The sequence below is a fragment of the Heptranchias perlo genome, chromosome 8 (genome assembly GCF_035084215.1).
Source record: "Heptranchias perlo isolate sHepPer1 chromosome 8, sHepPer1.hap1, whole genome shotgun sequence".
Classification (NCBI taxonomy): Eukaryota; Metazoa; Chordata; class Chondrichthyes; order Hexanchiformes; family Hexanchidae; genus Heptranchias; species Heptranchias perlo.
This window is the reverse complement of record NC_090332.1, coordinates 74,959,409-74,973,126: the sequence shown is the minus strand read 5'-3', so window position 1 is coordinate 74,973,126 and position 13,718 is coordinate 74,959,409. Positions and strand designations below refer to the sequence as shown.

The following is a 13,718-nucleotide window of genomic DNA, read 5'->3' as shown; positions in this document are numbered from 1 at the left end:
AAGCATTTGGACAGTTACATGGGTAAGATGGGTATAGAGGGATATGGGCCAAGTGCAGGCAATTGGGACTAGCTTAGTGGTATAAACTGGGCGACATGGACACGTTGGGCCGAAGGGCCTGTTTCCAAGTTGTAAACTTCTATGATTCTATGATTCTATCCATAGACTTTCCCCCGTCCACTACTTTAGTCACCTCTTCAAAAAATTCAATCAGGTTCGTCGGGCATGATCTACCCTTTACAAATCCATGCTGGATCTCTTTGATCAGCTGAAAATTTTCAAGGTGTTCAGTCATTCTGTCCTTAACTATAGACTCTAGTAATTTCCCGACAACAGGTGTTGGGCTAACTGGTCCATAAGAGGTTTTTGAGGGTGCAACTGGCAGGACAGATAAGGGGGAAACCAGTGAGTGTAGTATATTTGGATTTTCAAAAGGCATTCGATAAGGTGCTACACAAGAGGTTGTTACACAAGATTAGGGCTCATGGGATTGGGACTAACATGTCAACGTGGAGTAAGGATTGGTTAACTGACAGAAAACAGAGTAGGAATCAACAGGTCATTTTCGGGTTGGCAGGTTGTAACCAGAGGGGTACAGCAAGGATCAGTGCTTGGGCCTCATCTGTTTATAATATATATCAATGATTTAGATGAAGGGACCGAGTGTAATGTATCCAAGTTTGCTGACTATACAAAGATAGGTAGGAAAGTAAGCTGTGAGGAGGATGCAAAGGGATTATAGACAGCTTCAGTGAGTGGGTGAGAAGGTGGCAGATGGAGTATAATGTGGAGAAATGTGAAATTATCCACTTTGGTAGGAAGAATAAAAAGCAGAATTTTTTTTTTAAAAAAAGGTGAGAAACGAAGAAATGTCAGTAGTCAGAAGGATTTGAGTGTCCTTACACACGAATCGCAGAAAGTTAACATGCAGGTACATCAAGCAATTAGGCAGGCAAATGGTATGTTCGCCTTTATTGCAAGGGGGTTGGAGTATAAGAGTAAGGAAGTCTTGCTGCAATGTTGGGTACAGTAGCATAGTGGTTATGTTACTGGACCAGTAATCTGGAGGCCTGGACGAATAATCCAGAGTCATGAGTTCAAATCCTGCCACGGCAGCTGGGGAATTTAAATTCAATCAATTAAATAAAAAAATCTGGAATTAAAATACCAGTATCAGTAATGGTGGCCATGAAACTACCGGATTGTCGTAAAAACCCATCTGGTTCACTAATGTCCTTTAGGGAATGAAACCTGTCGTCCTGACCCGGTCTGGCCCAAATGTGACTCCAGACCCACAGCAATGTGGTTGATTATTAATTGCCCTCTGAAATGGCCTAGCAAGCCACTCAGTTGTAAAATCTCGCTACGAAAAGTCATAAGAAGAATAAAACCGGACGGACCACTAGGCACCGGACACGACAAAGGCAAACCAAGCCCAGTCGACCCTGCCTCATTAACATCTGGGAACTTGTGCCAAAATTGGGAGAGCTGTCCCACAGACTAGTCAAGCAACAGCCTGACATAGCCATACTCACAGAATCATACCTTTCAGCCAATGTCCCAGACTCCCTGGGTATGTCCTGTCCCACCGGCAGGACAGACCCACCAGAGGTGGCGGTACAGTGATATACAGTCAGGAGGGAGTGGCCCTGGGAGTCCTCAACATTGACTCTGGATCCCATGAAATCTCATGGCATCAGGTCAAACATGGGCAAGGAAACCTCCTGCTGATTACCACCTACCGCCCTCCCTCAGCTGATGAATCAGTCCTCCTCCATGTTGAACTTCACTTGGAGGAAGCACCGGCAGCAAGGGCACAGAATGTACTCTGGGTGGGGGACTTCAATGTCCATCACCAAGAGTGGCTCGGTAGCACTGCTGCTGGCCGAGTCCTGAAGGACATAGCTGCCAGACTGGGCCTGCGGCAGGTGGTGAGCGAACCAACACGAGGGGAAAAAACTTACTTGACCTCGTCCTCACCAAACTACCTGTCGCAAATGCATCTGTCCATGACAGTATTGGTTGGAGTGACCACCGCACAGTCCTCGTGGAGATGAAGTCCCGTCTTCGTACTGAGGACACCATCCAACGTGTTGTGTGGCACTACCACTGTGCTAAATGGGATAGATCTAGCACATCAAAACTGTGGGCCAGCAGCAGCAGAATTCTATTCCAGCACAATCTGTAACCTCATGGCCCGGCATATTCCTCACTCTACCATTACCAACAAGCCAAGGGATCAACCCTGGTTCAATGAGGAGTGTAGAAGAGCATGCCAGGAGCAGCACCAGGCTTACCTAAAAATGAGGTGCCAACCTGGTGAAGCTACAACACAGGACTACATGCATGCTAAACAGCGGAAGCAACATGCTACAGAGCTAAGCGATTCCACAACCAACGGATCAGATCAAAGCTCTGCAGTCCTGCCACATCCAGTCGTGAATGGTGGTGCACAATTAAACAACTAACGGGAGGAGGAGGCTCTGCAAACATCCCCATCCTCAATGATGGCGGAGTCCAGCACGAGTGCAAAAGACAAGGCTGAAGTGTTTGCAACCATCTTCAGCCAGAAGTGCTGAGTGGATGATCCATCTCGGCCTCCTCCCGATATCCCCACCATCACAGAAGCCAGTCTTCAGCCAATTCGATTCACTCCACATCATATCAAGAAACGGCTGAGTGCACTGGATACAGCAAAGGCTATGGGCCCCGACAACATCCCGGCTGTAGTGCTGAAGACTTGTGATCCAGAACTAGCTGCACCTCTAGCCAAGCTGTTCCAGTACAGCTACAACAATGGCAACTACCCGACAATGTGGAAAATTGCCCAGGGATGTCCTGTCCACAAAAAGCAGGACAAATCCAATCCAGCCAATTACCGCCCCATCAATCTACTCTCAATCATCAGCAAAGTGATGGAAGGTGTTGTCGACAGTGCTATCAAGCAGCACTTACTCACCAATAACCTGCTCACCGATGCTCAGTTTGGGTTCCGCCAGGACCACTCGGCTCCAGCCCTCATTACAGCCTTGGTCCAAACATGGACAAAAGAGCTGAATTCCAGAGGTGAGGTGAGAGTGACTGCCCGTGGCACCAAGGAGCCCTAGTAAAATTGAAGTCAATGGGAATCAAGGGGAAAACTCTCCAGTGGCTGGAGTCATACCTAGCACAAAGGAAGATGGCAGTGGTTGTTGGAGGCCAATCATCTCAGCTCCAGGACATTGCTGCAGGAGTCCCTCAGGGCAGTGTCCTCGGCCCAACCATCTTCAGCTGCTTCATCAATGACCTTCCCTCCATCATAAGGTCAGAAATGGGGACGTTCGCTGATGATTGCACAGTGTTCAGTTCCATTCGCAACCACTCAGATAATGAAGCAGTCCGAGCCTGAATGCAACAAGACCTGGACAACATCCAGGCTTGAGCTAATAAATGGCAAGTAACATTCGCGCCAGACAAGCGCCAGGCAATGACCATCTCCAATAAGAGTGTGTCTAACCACCTCCCCTTGACATTCAATGGCATTACCATCGCCGAATCCCCCACCATCAACATCCTGGGGGGGTCACCATTGACCAGAAACTTAACTGGACCAGCCACATAAATACTGTGGCTACAAGAGCAGGTCAGAGGCTGGGTATTCTGCAGCAAGTGACTCACCTCCTGACTCCCCAAAGCCGTTCCACCATCTACAAGGCACAAGTCAGGAGTGTGATGGAATACTCTCCACTTGCCTGGATGAGTGCAGCTCCAACAACACTCAAGAAGCTCAACACCATCCAGGACAAAGCAGCTGCTTGATTGGCACCCCATCCACCACCCTAAACATTCACTCCCTTCACCACCGGCGCACAGTGGCTGCAGTGTGTACCATCCAAAGGATGCACTGCAGCAACACGCCAAGGCTTCTTCGACAGCACCTCCCAAACCCGCGACCTCTACCACCTAGAAGGACAAGAGCAGCAGGTACATGGGAACAACACCACCTGCACGTTCCCCTCCAAGTCACACACCATCCCGACTTGGAAATATATCGCAGTTCCTTCATCGTCGCTGGGTCAAAATCCTGGAACTCCCTTCCTAACAGCACTGTGGGAGAACCTTCACCACATGGACTGCAGCAGTTCAAGAAGGCAGCTCACCACCACCTTCAAGGGCAATTTGGGATGGGCAATAAATGCCAGCCTTGCCAGCGATGCCCACATCCTATGAACGAATTTTAAAAAAATATGGGGCTCTATGGTGAGACCACAGCTGGAGTACTTTGGTCTCCTTACCTAAGGAAGGATATACTTGCTTTAGACGGGGTGCAATGAAGGTTCACTAGATTAACTCCTGGGATGACAGGGTTGTCCTACATGGAGAGATTGAGTAGATGGGCCTATATTCTCTGGAATTTCGAAGAATGAGAGGTGATCTCATTGAAACATATACAATTCTTCGAGGGCTTGACAGGGTAGATGCCAAGAGGTTGTTTCCACTGGTGGAGAGTCTAGAACGAGAGGTCATAGTCTCAAGATAAGGGGTCAGCCATTTAGGACAGAGATAAGGAAAAATTTCTTCACTCAGAGGGTTGTGAATCTTTCGAATTCTCGACCCCAGAGGGCTGTGGATGCTCAGTCATTGAGTATATTCTAGACCGAGATCGATAGATATTTGGACACTAAGGGAATCAAGGGATATGTGGATAGGACGGGAAAGTGGAGTTGAGGCAGAAGGCAAGCCACAATCTCACTGAATGGTGGAGCAGGCTCAAGGGGCCGTATGACCTACTCCTGCTCCTATTTCTTATGTTCTTATAATTCCCTGGTTTCCCCCTCTCACCTTTCTCAAATAGTGAAGTGACATGTGCAATTTTCCAATCTAAAGGAATGGTTCCTGAAACAAGAGAACTTTGGAAGGTTATGGTTAGGGCATCTGCAATGTTCTCACCTACTTCCTTTAAAATCCTGGGATGGAAACCATCTGGTCCTGGGGATTTGTCATTCTTACGTGCCACAAGATCACTTCTTGCGAACATTGTGCCTGCATCTGCTGAGCGCATCAAGTTAATTTCAACTCCAGGTGTTACAAATGTAAAAGCATCAGCGCTTACCTCCTGAGGCTTGCCGTGTTTTGCGGGGGGACTTTGGTTGTCTCTGATAAGGATCGTTCGACCCGTACAGTTCAATTGTGCCCAGGTTTAGTAGTACGGTTTTCTGAATGTAATCAACCATTGCAATGCCATTACAGTTCCCGAACACCAAACTAAAAGGGAAAAAAATAGCATTATATTATTAAACAATAATACCAGTAAATCCTGAACACTCAAACCTGCATCCTAGCCCGAAAATGCATCAGTGTTTTGAGCGAACTTGTGCCTCTATGCTGCAGACATTAGGCTAGAAGAGACAGTGAACTATATTCTACTAACTCACAGGAATACACAGATCATATACAATTACACGTATACAAACACCAGTTTCCTCAACCAATGCCACACACACATATAATAGGGGCGAGCGGGCGGGCGAGGGGGCAGGAGAGAGTGTGCTAGAGCGGGACAGAGAGAATGGAAGCGATGAAAGAAGAAGGGAGAGCAGGAGCGCGGGAGAGAAAACGTAAGAAATGGGAGCAGGTATAGGCCTTACAGCCCCTCGAGCCATTCGATCAGATCATGGCCGATCTTCAACCTCAACTTCGCTTTCCTGCCCGATCCCCATATCCCTTGATTTCCCCTAGAGTCCAAAAATCTATCCATCTCAGCCTTGAATATACTCAACGACCCAGCAACCTCAGCCCTCAGAGGGTTATGAATCTTTGGAATCCTCGACCCCAGAGTGAAAAAATTCTTCCTCATCTCAGTCTCAAATGGCTGACTCCTTATTCTGCGACTATGCCCTCTAGTTAGAGACTCTCCAACCTGGGGAAACAACCTCTCAGCAACTCCCTGTAAAGCCCCCTCAGAATCTTGTATGTTTCAATGAGATCCTTCCTCATTCTTCTGAACTCCAGAGAATATAGGCCCATTCTACTCAACCTCTCCCCATAAGACAACCCTCTCATCCCAGGAATTAATCTGGTGAACCTTTGTTGCACCGCCTCTAAGGCAAGTATATCCTTCCTTAGATAAGGAGACCAAAGCTGTACTCAGTACTCCAAGTGAGGTCTCACCAAAGCCCTGTACAATTGTCGTACGACTTCCTTACTCTTCTACTCCAACCCCCTTGCAATAAAGGCCAACATGCCATTTGCCATCCTAATTGCTTGCTGTACCTGCATTCTAACTTTTTGTGTTTCTTGTACCAGGACACCCAAGTCACTCAGGACACCATTATTTAATAGTTTCTCACCATTTAAGAAATATACTGAGGGCGCGGGAGGGAGTGCGAGGGCGTGAGATACACACACAAAAGTTGATCCCTCATTGTGTTGCTCATAGATAACATGGGGTCTGCAGGATAGATGTGGTGCGAAGATTAAGCTATGCTTCACCTGGTCTGCTTCTTCAAATTTACTACTTAACATCTACCCGTGAGGAAATGGTCCAAATCAGCAGATACAGGTCAATTTTAGTGACTTGTAAACTCGAAGTCAATTAGAGGTATTTGCAGTTGCTTTGAACTTTCTGACTTTAGGGTAGAAGGATTCAGCAAGAAACAAAGCTAGTTTTGCATCACTAACCATGGGCGATACACTACCGTTTTAGGAACGTGTGAGGTGATAACTCTCTGGCAGCACTTTGAGTGATGGTCGGCGATAAGCGTTTAGTAGCTGCAGGGGACAGGGACTGGCAAGACGAATGAGAGCTGGTGCATAAAAGTACTTTGGCAGGGATGGGGGGAGTTGGATTCCAGGCTGCACTGGAGCAGGAGATGTGGTAGCATTCAGGAAGAGATCCCAGGTTACTCAAGGGTGGTAACATTAGGGGAAAGAAAACGAGGTCCACTATCAGCAGAGTCTTGTGCCTTGGGAGGAGGATGCAGCGGAGACCTGAGATGTGGGAGAAGCATGGTTTATGGTCTGGAGCTTGCAGCTCCTTCAACTCAGAAAGGATCATTCAGGCGATGTAAAACAGAGTGCACATCTACAAAGGAAGCCAACGGTTTGTCCGATATTCGCTGCACCCAGGAGATTGTGGGCTGGGGCAGATCCAGGATAATCTCCCCGGTTAAAGTTTATGTCTGTATTAATAGCTTACATGTATGCAATACCATTCTTGCAGCAAAACATCCCAAGGCGCTTTACAGGATGAATGGATACCAAGCAGGAATTAGGGGCAAAATTAGGAGAGGGGATTGAAGGTGTAGGCAGAGAGAGGCATAAAACAGTCAAGAAGAGAGTTTCACAGTAGAGAAGGGTGGTGGATGAAGGCTTCGTAACTGGTAATGGACTTGGGAGCGAGGGGAGGGGGGAAACAGAGCGCGAGCGAGGGGAGGGGGGGAAAACAGAGCGCGAGCGAGGGGAGGGGGGGAAAACAGAGCGCGAGCGAGGGGAGGGGGGGAAAACAGAGCGCGAGCGAGGGGAGGGGGGGAAAACAGAGCGCGAGCGAGGGGAGGGGGGGAAAACAGAGCGCGAGCGAGGGGAGGGGGGAAAACAGAGCGCGAGCGAGGGGAGGGGGGAAAACAAGCGCGAGCGAGGGGAGGGGGGAAAACAGAGCGCGAGCGAGGGGAGGGGGGAAAACAGAGCGCGAGCGAGGGGAGGGGGGAAAACAGAGCGCGAGCGAGGGAGGGGGGAAAACAGAGCGCGAGCGAGGGGGAAGGGGGGGGGAAAACAGAGCGCGAGCGAGGGGAGGGGGGGAAAACAGAGCGCGAGCGAGGGGAGGGGGAAAACAGAGCGCGAGCGAGGGGAGGGGAAAACAGAGCGCGAGCGAGGGGGAGGGGGGGGGAAAACAGAGCGCGAGCGAGGGAGGGGGGGGAAAACAGAGCGCGAGCGAGGGAGGGGGGAAAACAGAGCGCGAGCGAGGGGAGGGGGGGAAAACAGAGCGCGAGCGAGGGGAGGGGGGGAAAACAGAGCGCGAGCGAGGGGAGGGGGGGAAAACAGAGCGCGAGCGAGGGGAGGGGGGGAAACAGAGCGCGAGCGAGGGGAGGGGGGGAAAACAGAGCGCGAGCGAGGGAGGGGGAGGAAACAGAGCGCGAGCGAGGGGGAGGGGGGGAAAACAGAGCGCGAGCGAGGAGGGGGGGAAAACAGAGCGCGAGCGAGGGGAGGGGGGGAAAACAGAGCGCGAGCGAGGGGCAGGGGGGGAGAAAACAGAGCGCGAGCTGAGGGGAGGGGGGGAAAACAGAGCGCAGAGCGAGGGGAGGGGGGAGAAACAGAGCGCGAGCGAGGGAGGGGGGAAACAGAGCGCGATGGCGAGGGAGGGTGGGAAAACAGAGCGCGAGCGAGGGGAGGGGGGAAAACAGAGTCGCGAGCGAGGGGAGGGGGGGAAAACAGAGCGCAGAGCGAGGGGAGGGGGGGAAAACAGAGCTGCGGAGCTCGAGGGAGGGGGGGAAAACAGAGCGCGAGCGAGGGGAGGGGGGGAAAACAGAGCGCGAGCGAGGGAGGGGGGAAAACAGAGCGCGAGCGAGGGGAGGGGGGGAAACAGAGCGCGAGCGAGGGGAGGGGGGGAAAACAGAGCGCGAGCGAGGGAGGGGGGAAAACAGAGCGCGAGCGAGGGAGGGGGGAAAACAGAGCGCGAGCGAGGGGAGGGGGGAAACAGACGCGCGAGGCGATGGAGGGGGGGAAAACAGAGCGCGAGCGAGGGGAGGGGGGAAAACAGAGCGCGAGCGAGGGGAGGGGGGGAAAACAGAGCGCGAGCGAGGAGGGGGGGAAAACAGAGCGCGAGAGCGAGGGAGAGGGGGGGAAAACAGAGCGCGAGCGAGGGGAGGTGGGGAAAACAGAGCGCGAGCGAAGGGAGGGGGGGGAGAGAAAACAGCCGAGCGAGGGGAGGGGGGGAAAACAAGCTGCGAGCGAGGGGAGGGGGGGAAAACAGAGCGCGAGCGAGGGGAGGGGGGGAAAACAGAGCGCGAGCGAGGGGAGGGGGGGGAAAACAGAGCGCGAGCGAGGGGAGGGGGGGAAAACAGAGCGCGAGCGAGGGGAGGGGTGGAAAACAGAGCGCGAGCGAGGGGGATGAGGGGGGGAAAACAGAGCGCGAGCGAGCGAGGGGAGGGGGGAGAGCGCGAGCGAGGGGAGGGGGGGAAAACAGAGCGCGAGCGAGGGGAGGGGGGGGAAAACAGAGCGCGAGCGAGGGGAGGGGGGGAAAACAGAGCGCGAGCGAGGGAGGGGGGGAAAACAGAGCGCGAGCGAGGGGGAGGGGGGGAAAACAGAGCGCGAGCGAGGGGAGGGGGGGAAAACAGAGCGCGAGCGAGGGGAGGGGGGAAAACAGAGCGCGAGCGAGGGGAGGGGGGAAAACAGAGCGCGAGCGAGGGGAGGGGGGGAAAACAGAGCGCGAGCGAGGGGAGGGGGGAAAACAGAGCGCGAGCGAGGGGAGGGGGGAAAACAGAGCGCGAGCGAGGGGAGGGGGGAAAACAGAGCGCGAGCGAGGGGAGGGGGGGAGAAAACAGAGCGCGAGCGAGGGGAGGGGGGGAAAACAGAGCGCGAGCGAGGGGAGGGGGGGAAAACAGAGCGCGAGCGAGGGGAGGGGGGAAAACAGAGCGCGAGCGAGGGGAGGGGGGGGAAAACAGAGCGCGAGCGAGGGGAGGGGGGGAAAACAGAGCGCGAGCGAGGGGAGGGGGGGGAAAACAGAGCGCGAGCGAGGGGAGGGGGGGAAAACAGAGCGCGAGCGAGGGGAGGGGGGGAAAACAGAGCGCGAGCGAGGGGAGGGGGGGAAAACAGAGCGCGAGCGAGGGGAGGGGGGGAAAACAGAGCGCGAGCGAGGGGAGGGGGGGAAAACAGAGCGCGAGCGAGGGGAGGGGGGGAAAACAGAGCGCGAGCGAGGGGAGGGGGGGAAAACAGAGCGCGAGCGAGGGGAGGGGGGGAAAACAGAGCGCGAGCGAGGGGAGGGGGGGAAAACAGAGCGCGAGCGAGGGGAGGGGGGGAAAACAGAGCGCGAGCGAGGGGAGGGGGGGAAAACAGAGCGCGAGCGAGGGGAGGGGGGGAAAACAGAGCGCGAGCGAGGGGAGGGGGGGGAAACAGAGCGCGAGCGAGGGGAGGGGGGGAAACAGAGCGCGAGCGAGGGGAGGGGGGGAAACAGAGCGCGAGCGAGGGGAGGGGGGGAAACAGAGCGCGAGCGAGGGGAGGGGGGGAAACAGAGCGCGAGCGAGGGGAGGGGGGAAACAGAGCGCGAGCGAGGGGAGGGGGGGAAACAGAGCGCGAGCGAGGGAGGGGGGGAAACAGAGCGCGAGCGAGGGGAGGGGGGGGGAAACAGAGCGCGAGCGAGGGGAGGGGGGGGAAACAGAGCGCGAGCGAGGGAGGGGGGAAACAGAGCGCGAGCGAGGGGAGGGGGGGAAACAGAGCGCGAGCGAGGGGAGGGGGGGGAAACAGAGCGCGAGCGAGGGGAGGGGGGGAAACAGAGCGCGAGCGAGGGGGAGGGGGGGAAACAGAGCGCGAGCGAGGGGAGGGGGGGAAACAGAGCGCGAGCGAGGGGAGGGGGGGAAACAGAGCGCGAGCGAGGGGAGGGGGGGAAACAGAGCGCGAGCGAGGGGAGGGGGGGGAAACAGAGCGCGAGCGAGGGGAGGGGGGGAAACAGAGCGCGAGCGAGGGGAGGGGGGGAAACAGAGCGCGAGCGAGGGGAGGGGGGAAACAGAGCGCGAGCGAGGGGAGGGGGGGAAACAGAGCGCGAGCGAGGGGAGGGGGGGGAAACAGAGCGCGAGCGAGGGGAGGGGGGGAAACAGAGCGCGAGCGAGGGGAGGGGGGAAAACAGAGCGCGAGCGAGGGGAGGGGGGGAAACAGAGCGCGAGCGAGGGGAGGGGGGGGAAACAGAGCGCGAGCGAGGGGAGGGGGGGGAAACAGAGCGCGAGCGAGGGGAGGGGGGGAAACAGAGCGCGAGCGAGGGGAGGGGGGGAAACAGAGCGCGAGCGAGGGGAGGGGGGGAAACAGAGCGCGAGCGAGGGGAGGGGGGAAACAGAGCGCGAGCGAGGGAGGGGGGGAAACAGAGCGCGAGCGAGGGAGGGGGGAAACAGAGCGCGAGCGAGGGGAGGGGGGGAAACAGAGCGCGAGCGGAGGGGAGGGGGGGGAAACAGAGCGCGAGCGAGGGGAGGGGGGGAAACAGAGCGCGAGCGAGGGGAGGGGGGGAAACAGAGCGCGAGCGAGGGGAGGGGGGGAAACAGAGCGCGAGCGAGGGGAGGGGGGGAAACAGAGCGCGAGCGAGGGGAGGGGGGGAAACAGAGCGCGAGCGAGGGAGGGGGGGAAACAGAGCGCGAGCGAGGGGAGGGGGGGAAACAGAGCGCGAGCGAGGGGAGGGGGGGAAACAGAGCGCGAGCGAGGGGAGGGGGGGAAACAGAGCGCGAGCGAGGGGAGGGGGGAAACAGAGCGCGAGCGAGGGGAGGGGGGGAAACAGAGCGCGAGCGAGGGGAGGGGGGGGAAACAGAGCGCGAGCGAGGGAGGGGGGGAAACAGAGCGCGAGCGAGGGGAGGGGGGGGAAACAGAGCGCGAGCGAGGGGAGGGGGGGGAAACAGAGCGCGAGCGAGGGGAGGGGGGGAAACAGAGCGCGAGCGAGGGGAGGGGGGGAAACAGAGCGCGAGCGAGGGGAGGGGGGGAAACAGAGCGCGAGCGAGGGGAGGGGGGGAAACAGAGCGCGAGCGAGGGAGGGGGGGAAACAGAGCGCGAGCGAGGGGAGGGGGGGAAACAGAGCGCGAGCGAGGGGAGGGGGGAAACAGAGCGCGAGCGAGGGGAGGGGGGGAAACAGAGCGCGAGCGAGGGGAGGGGGGGGAAACAGAGCGCGAGCGAGGGGAGGGGGGAAACAGAGCGCGAGCGAGGGGAGGGGGGGAAACAGAGCGCGAGCGAGGGGAGGGGGGGAAACAGAGCGCGAGCGAGGGGAGGGGGGGGAAACAGAGCGCGAGCGAGGGGAGGGGGGGAAACAGAGCGCGAGCGAGGGGAGGGGGGGAAACAGAGCGCGAGCGAGGGGAGGGGGGGAAACAGAGCGCGAGCGAGGGAGGGGGGAAACAGAGCGCGAGCGAGGGGAGGGGGGAAACAGAGCGCGAGCGAGGGGAGGGGGGGAAACAGAGCGCGAGCGAGGGGAGGGGGGGAAACAGAGCGCGAGCGAGGGGAGGGGGGAAACAGAGCGCGAGCGAGGGGAGGGGGGGAAACAGAGCGCGAGCGAGGGGAGGGGGGGAAACAGAGCGCGAGCGAGGGGAGGGGGGGAAACAGAGCGCGAGCGAGGGGAGGGGGGGGAAACAGAGCGCGAGCGAGGGGAGGGGGGGAAACAGAGCGCGAGCGAGGGGAGGGGGGGAAACAGAGCGCGAGCGAGGGGAGGGGGGGAAACAGAGCGCGAGCGAGGGGAGGGGGGGGAAACAGAGCGCGAGCGAGGGGAGGGGGGGAAACAGAGCGCGAGCGAGGGGAGGGGGGGAAACAGAGCGCGAGCGAGGGGAGGGGGGGAAACAGAGCGCGAGCGAGGGGAGGGGGGGGAAACAGAGCGCGAGCGAGGGGAGGGGGGGAAACAGAGCGCGAGCGAGGGGAGGGGGGGAAACAGAGCGCGAGCGAGGGGAGGGGGGGAAACAGAGCGCGAGCGAGGGGAGGGGGGGAAACAGAGCGCGAGCGAGGGGAGGGGGGGAAACAGAGCGCGAGCGAGGGGAGGGGGGGAAACAGAGCGCGAGCGAGGGGAGGGGGGGAAACAGAGCGCGAGCGAGGGGAGGGGGGGAAACAGAGCGCGAGCGAGGGGAGGGGGGAAACAGAGCGCGAGCGAGGGGAGGGGGGGAAACAGAGCGCGAGCGAGGGGAGGGGGGGAAACAGAGCGCGAGCGAGGGGAGGGGGGGAAACAGAGCGCGAGCGAGGGGAGGGGGGGGAAACAGAGCGCGAGCGAGGGGAGGGGGGAAACAGAGCGCGAGCGAGGGGAGGGGGGGAAACAGAGCGCGAGCGAGGGGAGGGGGGGAAACAGAGCGCGAGCGAGGGGAGGGGGGGAAACAGAGCGCGAGCGAGGGGAGGGGGGGAAACAGAGCGCGAGCGAGGGGAGGGGGGGAAACAGAGCGCGAGCGAGGGGAGGGGGGGAAACAGAGCGCGAGCGAGGGGAGGGGGGGAAACAGAGCGCGAGCGAGGGGAGGGGGGGGGAAACAGAGCGCGAGCGAGGGGAGGGGGGGGAAACAGAGCGCGAGCGAGGGGAGGGGGGGAAACAGAGCGCGAGCGAGGGGAGGGGGGGAAACAGAGCGCGAGCGAGGGGAGGGGGGGAAACAGAGCGCGAGCGAGGGGAGGGGGGGAAACAGAGCGCGAGCGAGGGGAGGGGGGGAAACAGAGCGCGAGCGAGGGGAGGGGGGGAAACAGAGCGCGAGCGAGGGGAGGGGGGGAAACAGAGCGCGAGCGAGGGGAGGGGGGGAAACAGAGCGCGAGCGAGGGGAGGGGGGGAAACAGAGCGCGAGCGAGGGGAGGGGGGGGAAACAGAGCGCGAGCGAGGGGAGGGGGGGAAACAGAGCGCGAGCGAGGGGAGGGGGGGAAACAGAGCGCGAGCGAGGGGAGGGGGGGAAACAGAGCGCGAGCGAGGGGAGGGGGGGAAACAGAGCGCGAGCGAGGGGAGGGGGGAAACAGAGCGCGAGCGAGGGAGGGGGGGAAACAGAGCGCGAGCGAGGGGAGGGGGGGAAACAGAGCGCGAGCGAGGGGAGGGGGGGAAACAGAGC

The 13,718-nt window shown here is 58.4% G+C and overlaps 1 protein-coding gene across 10 annotated transcripts in view; it reads right to left on the bottom strand.

The window, feature by feature from the left end:
* The window catches only part of stxbp5a (syntaxin binding protein 5a (tomosyn)), a 222,771-nt gene that overhangs the window by 81,409 nt on the left and 127,644 nt on the right, over positions 1–13,718 (bottom strand). For all 10 annotated transcript variants that reach the window (XM_067989326.1, XM_067989327.1, XM_067989330.1 and 7 more), the window contains exon 18: positions 5,093–5,244. In XM_067989326.1, the coding sequence (XP_067845427.1) occupies positions 5,093–5,244 (152 nt within the window). The remainder of the gene's footprint in view (positions 1–5,092; positions 5,245–13,718) is intronic.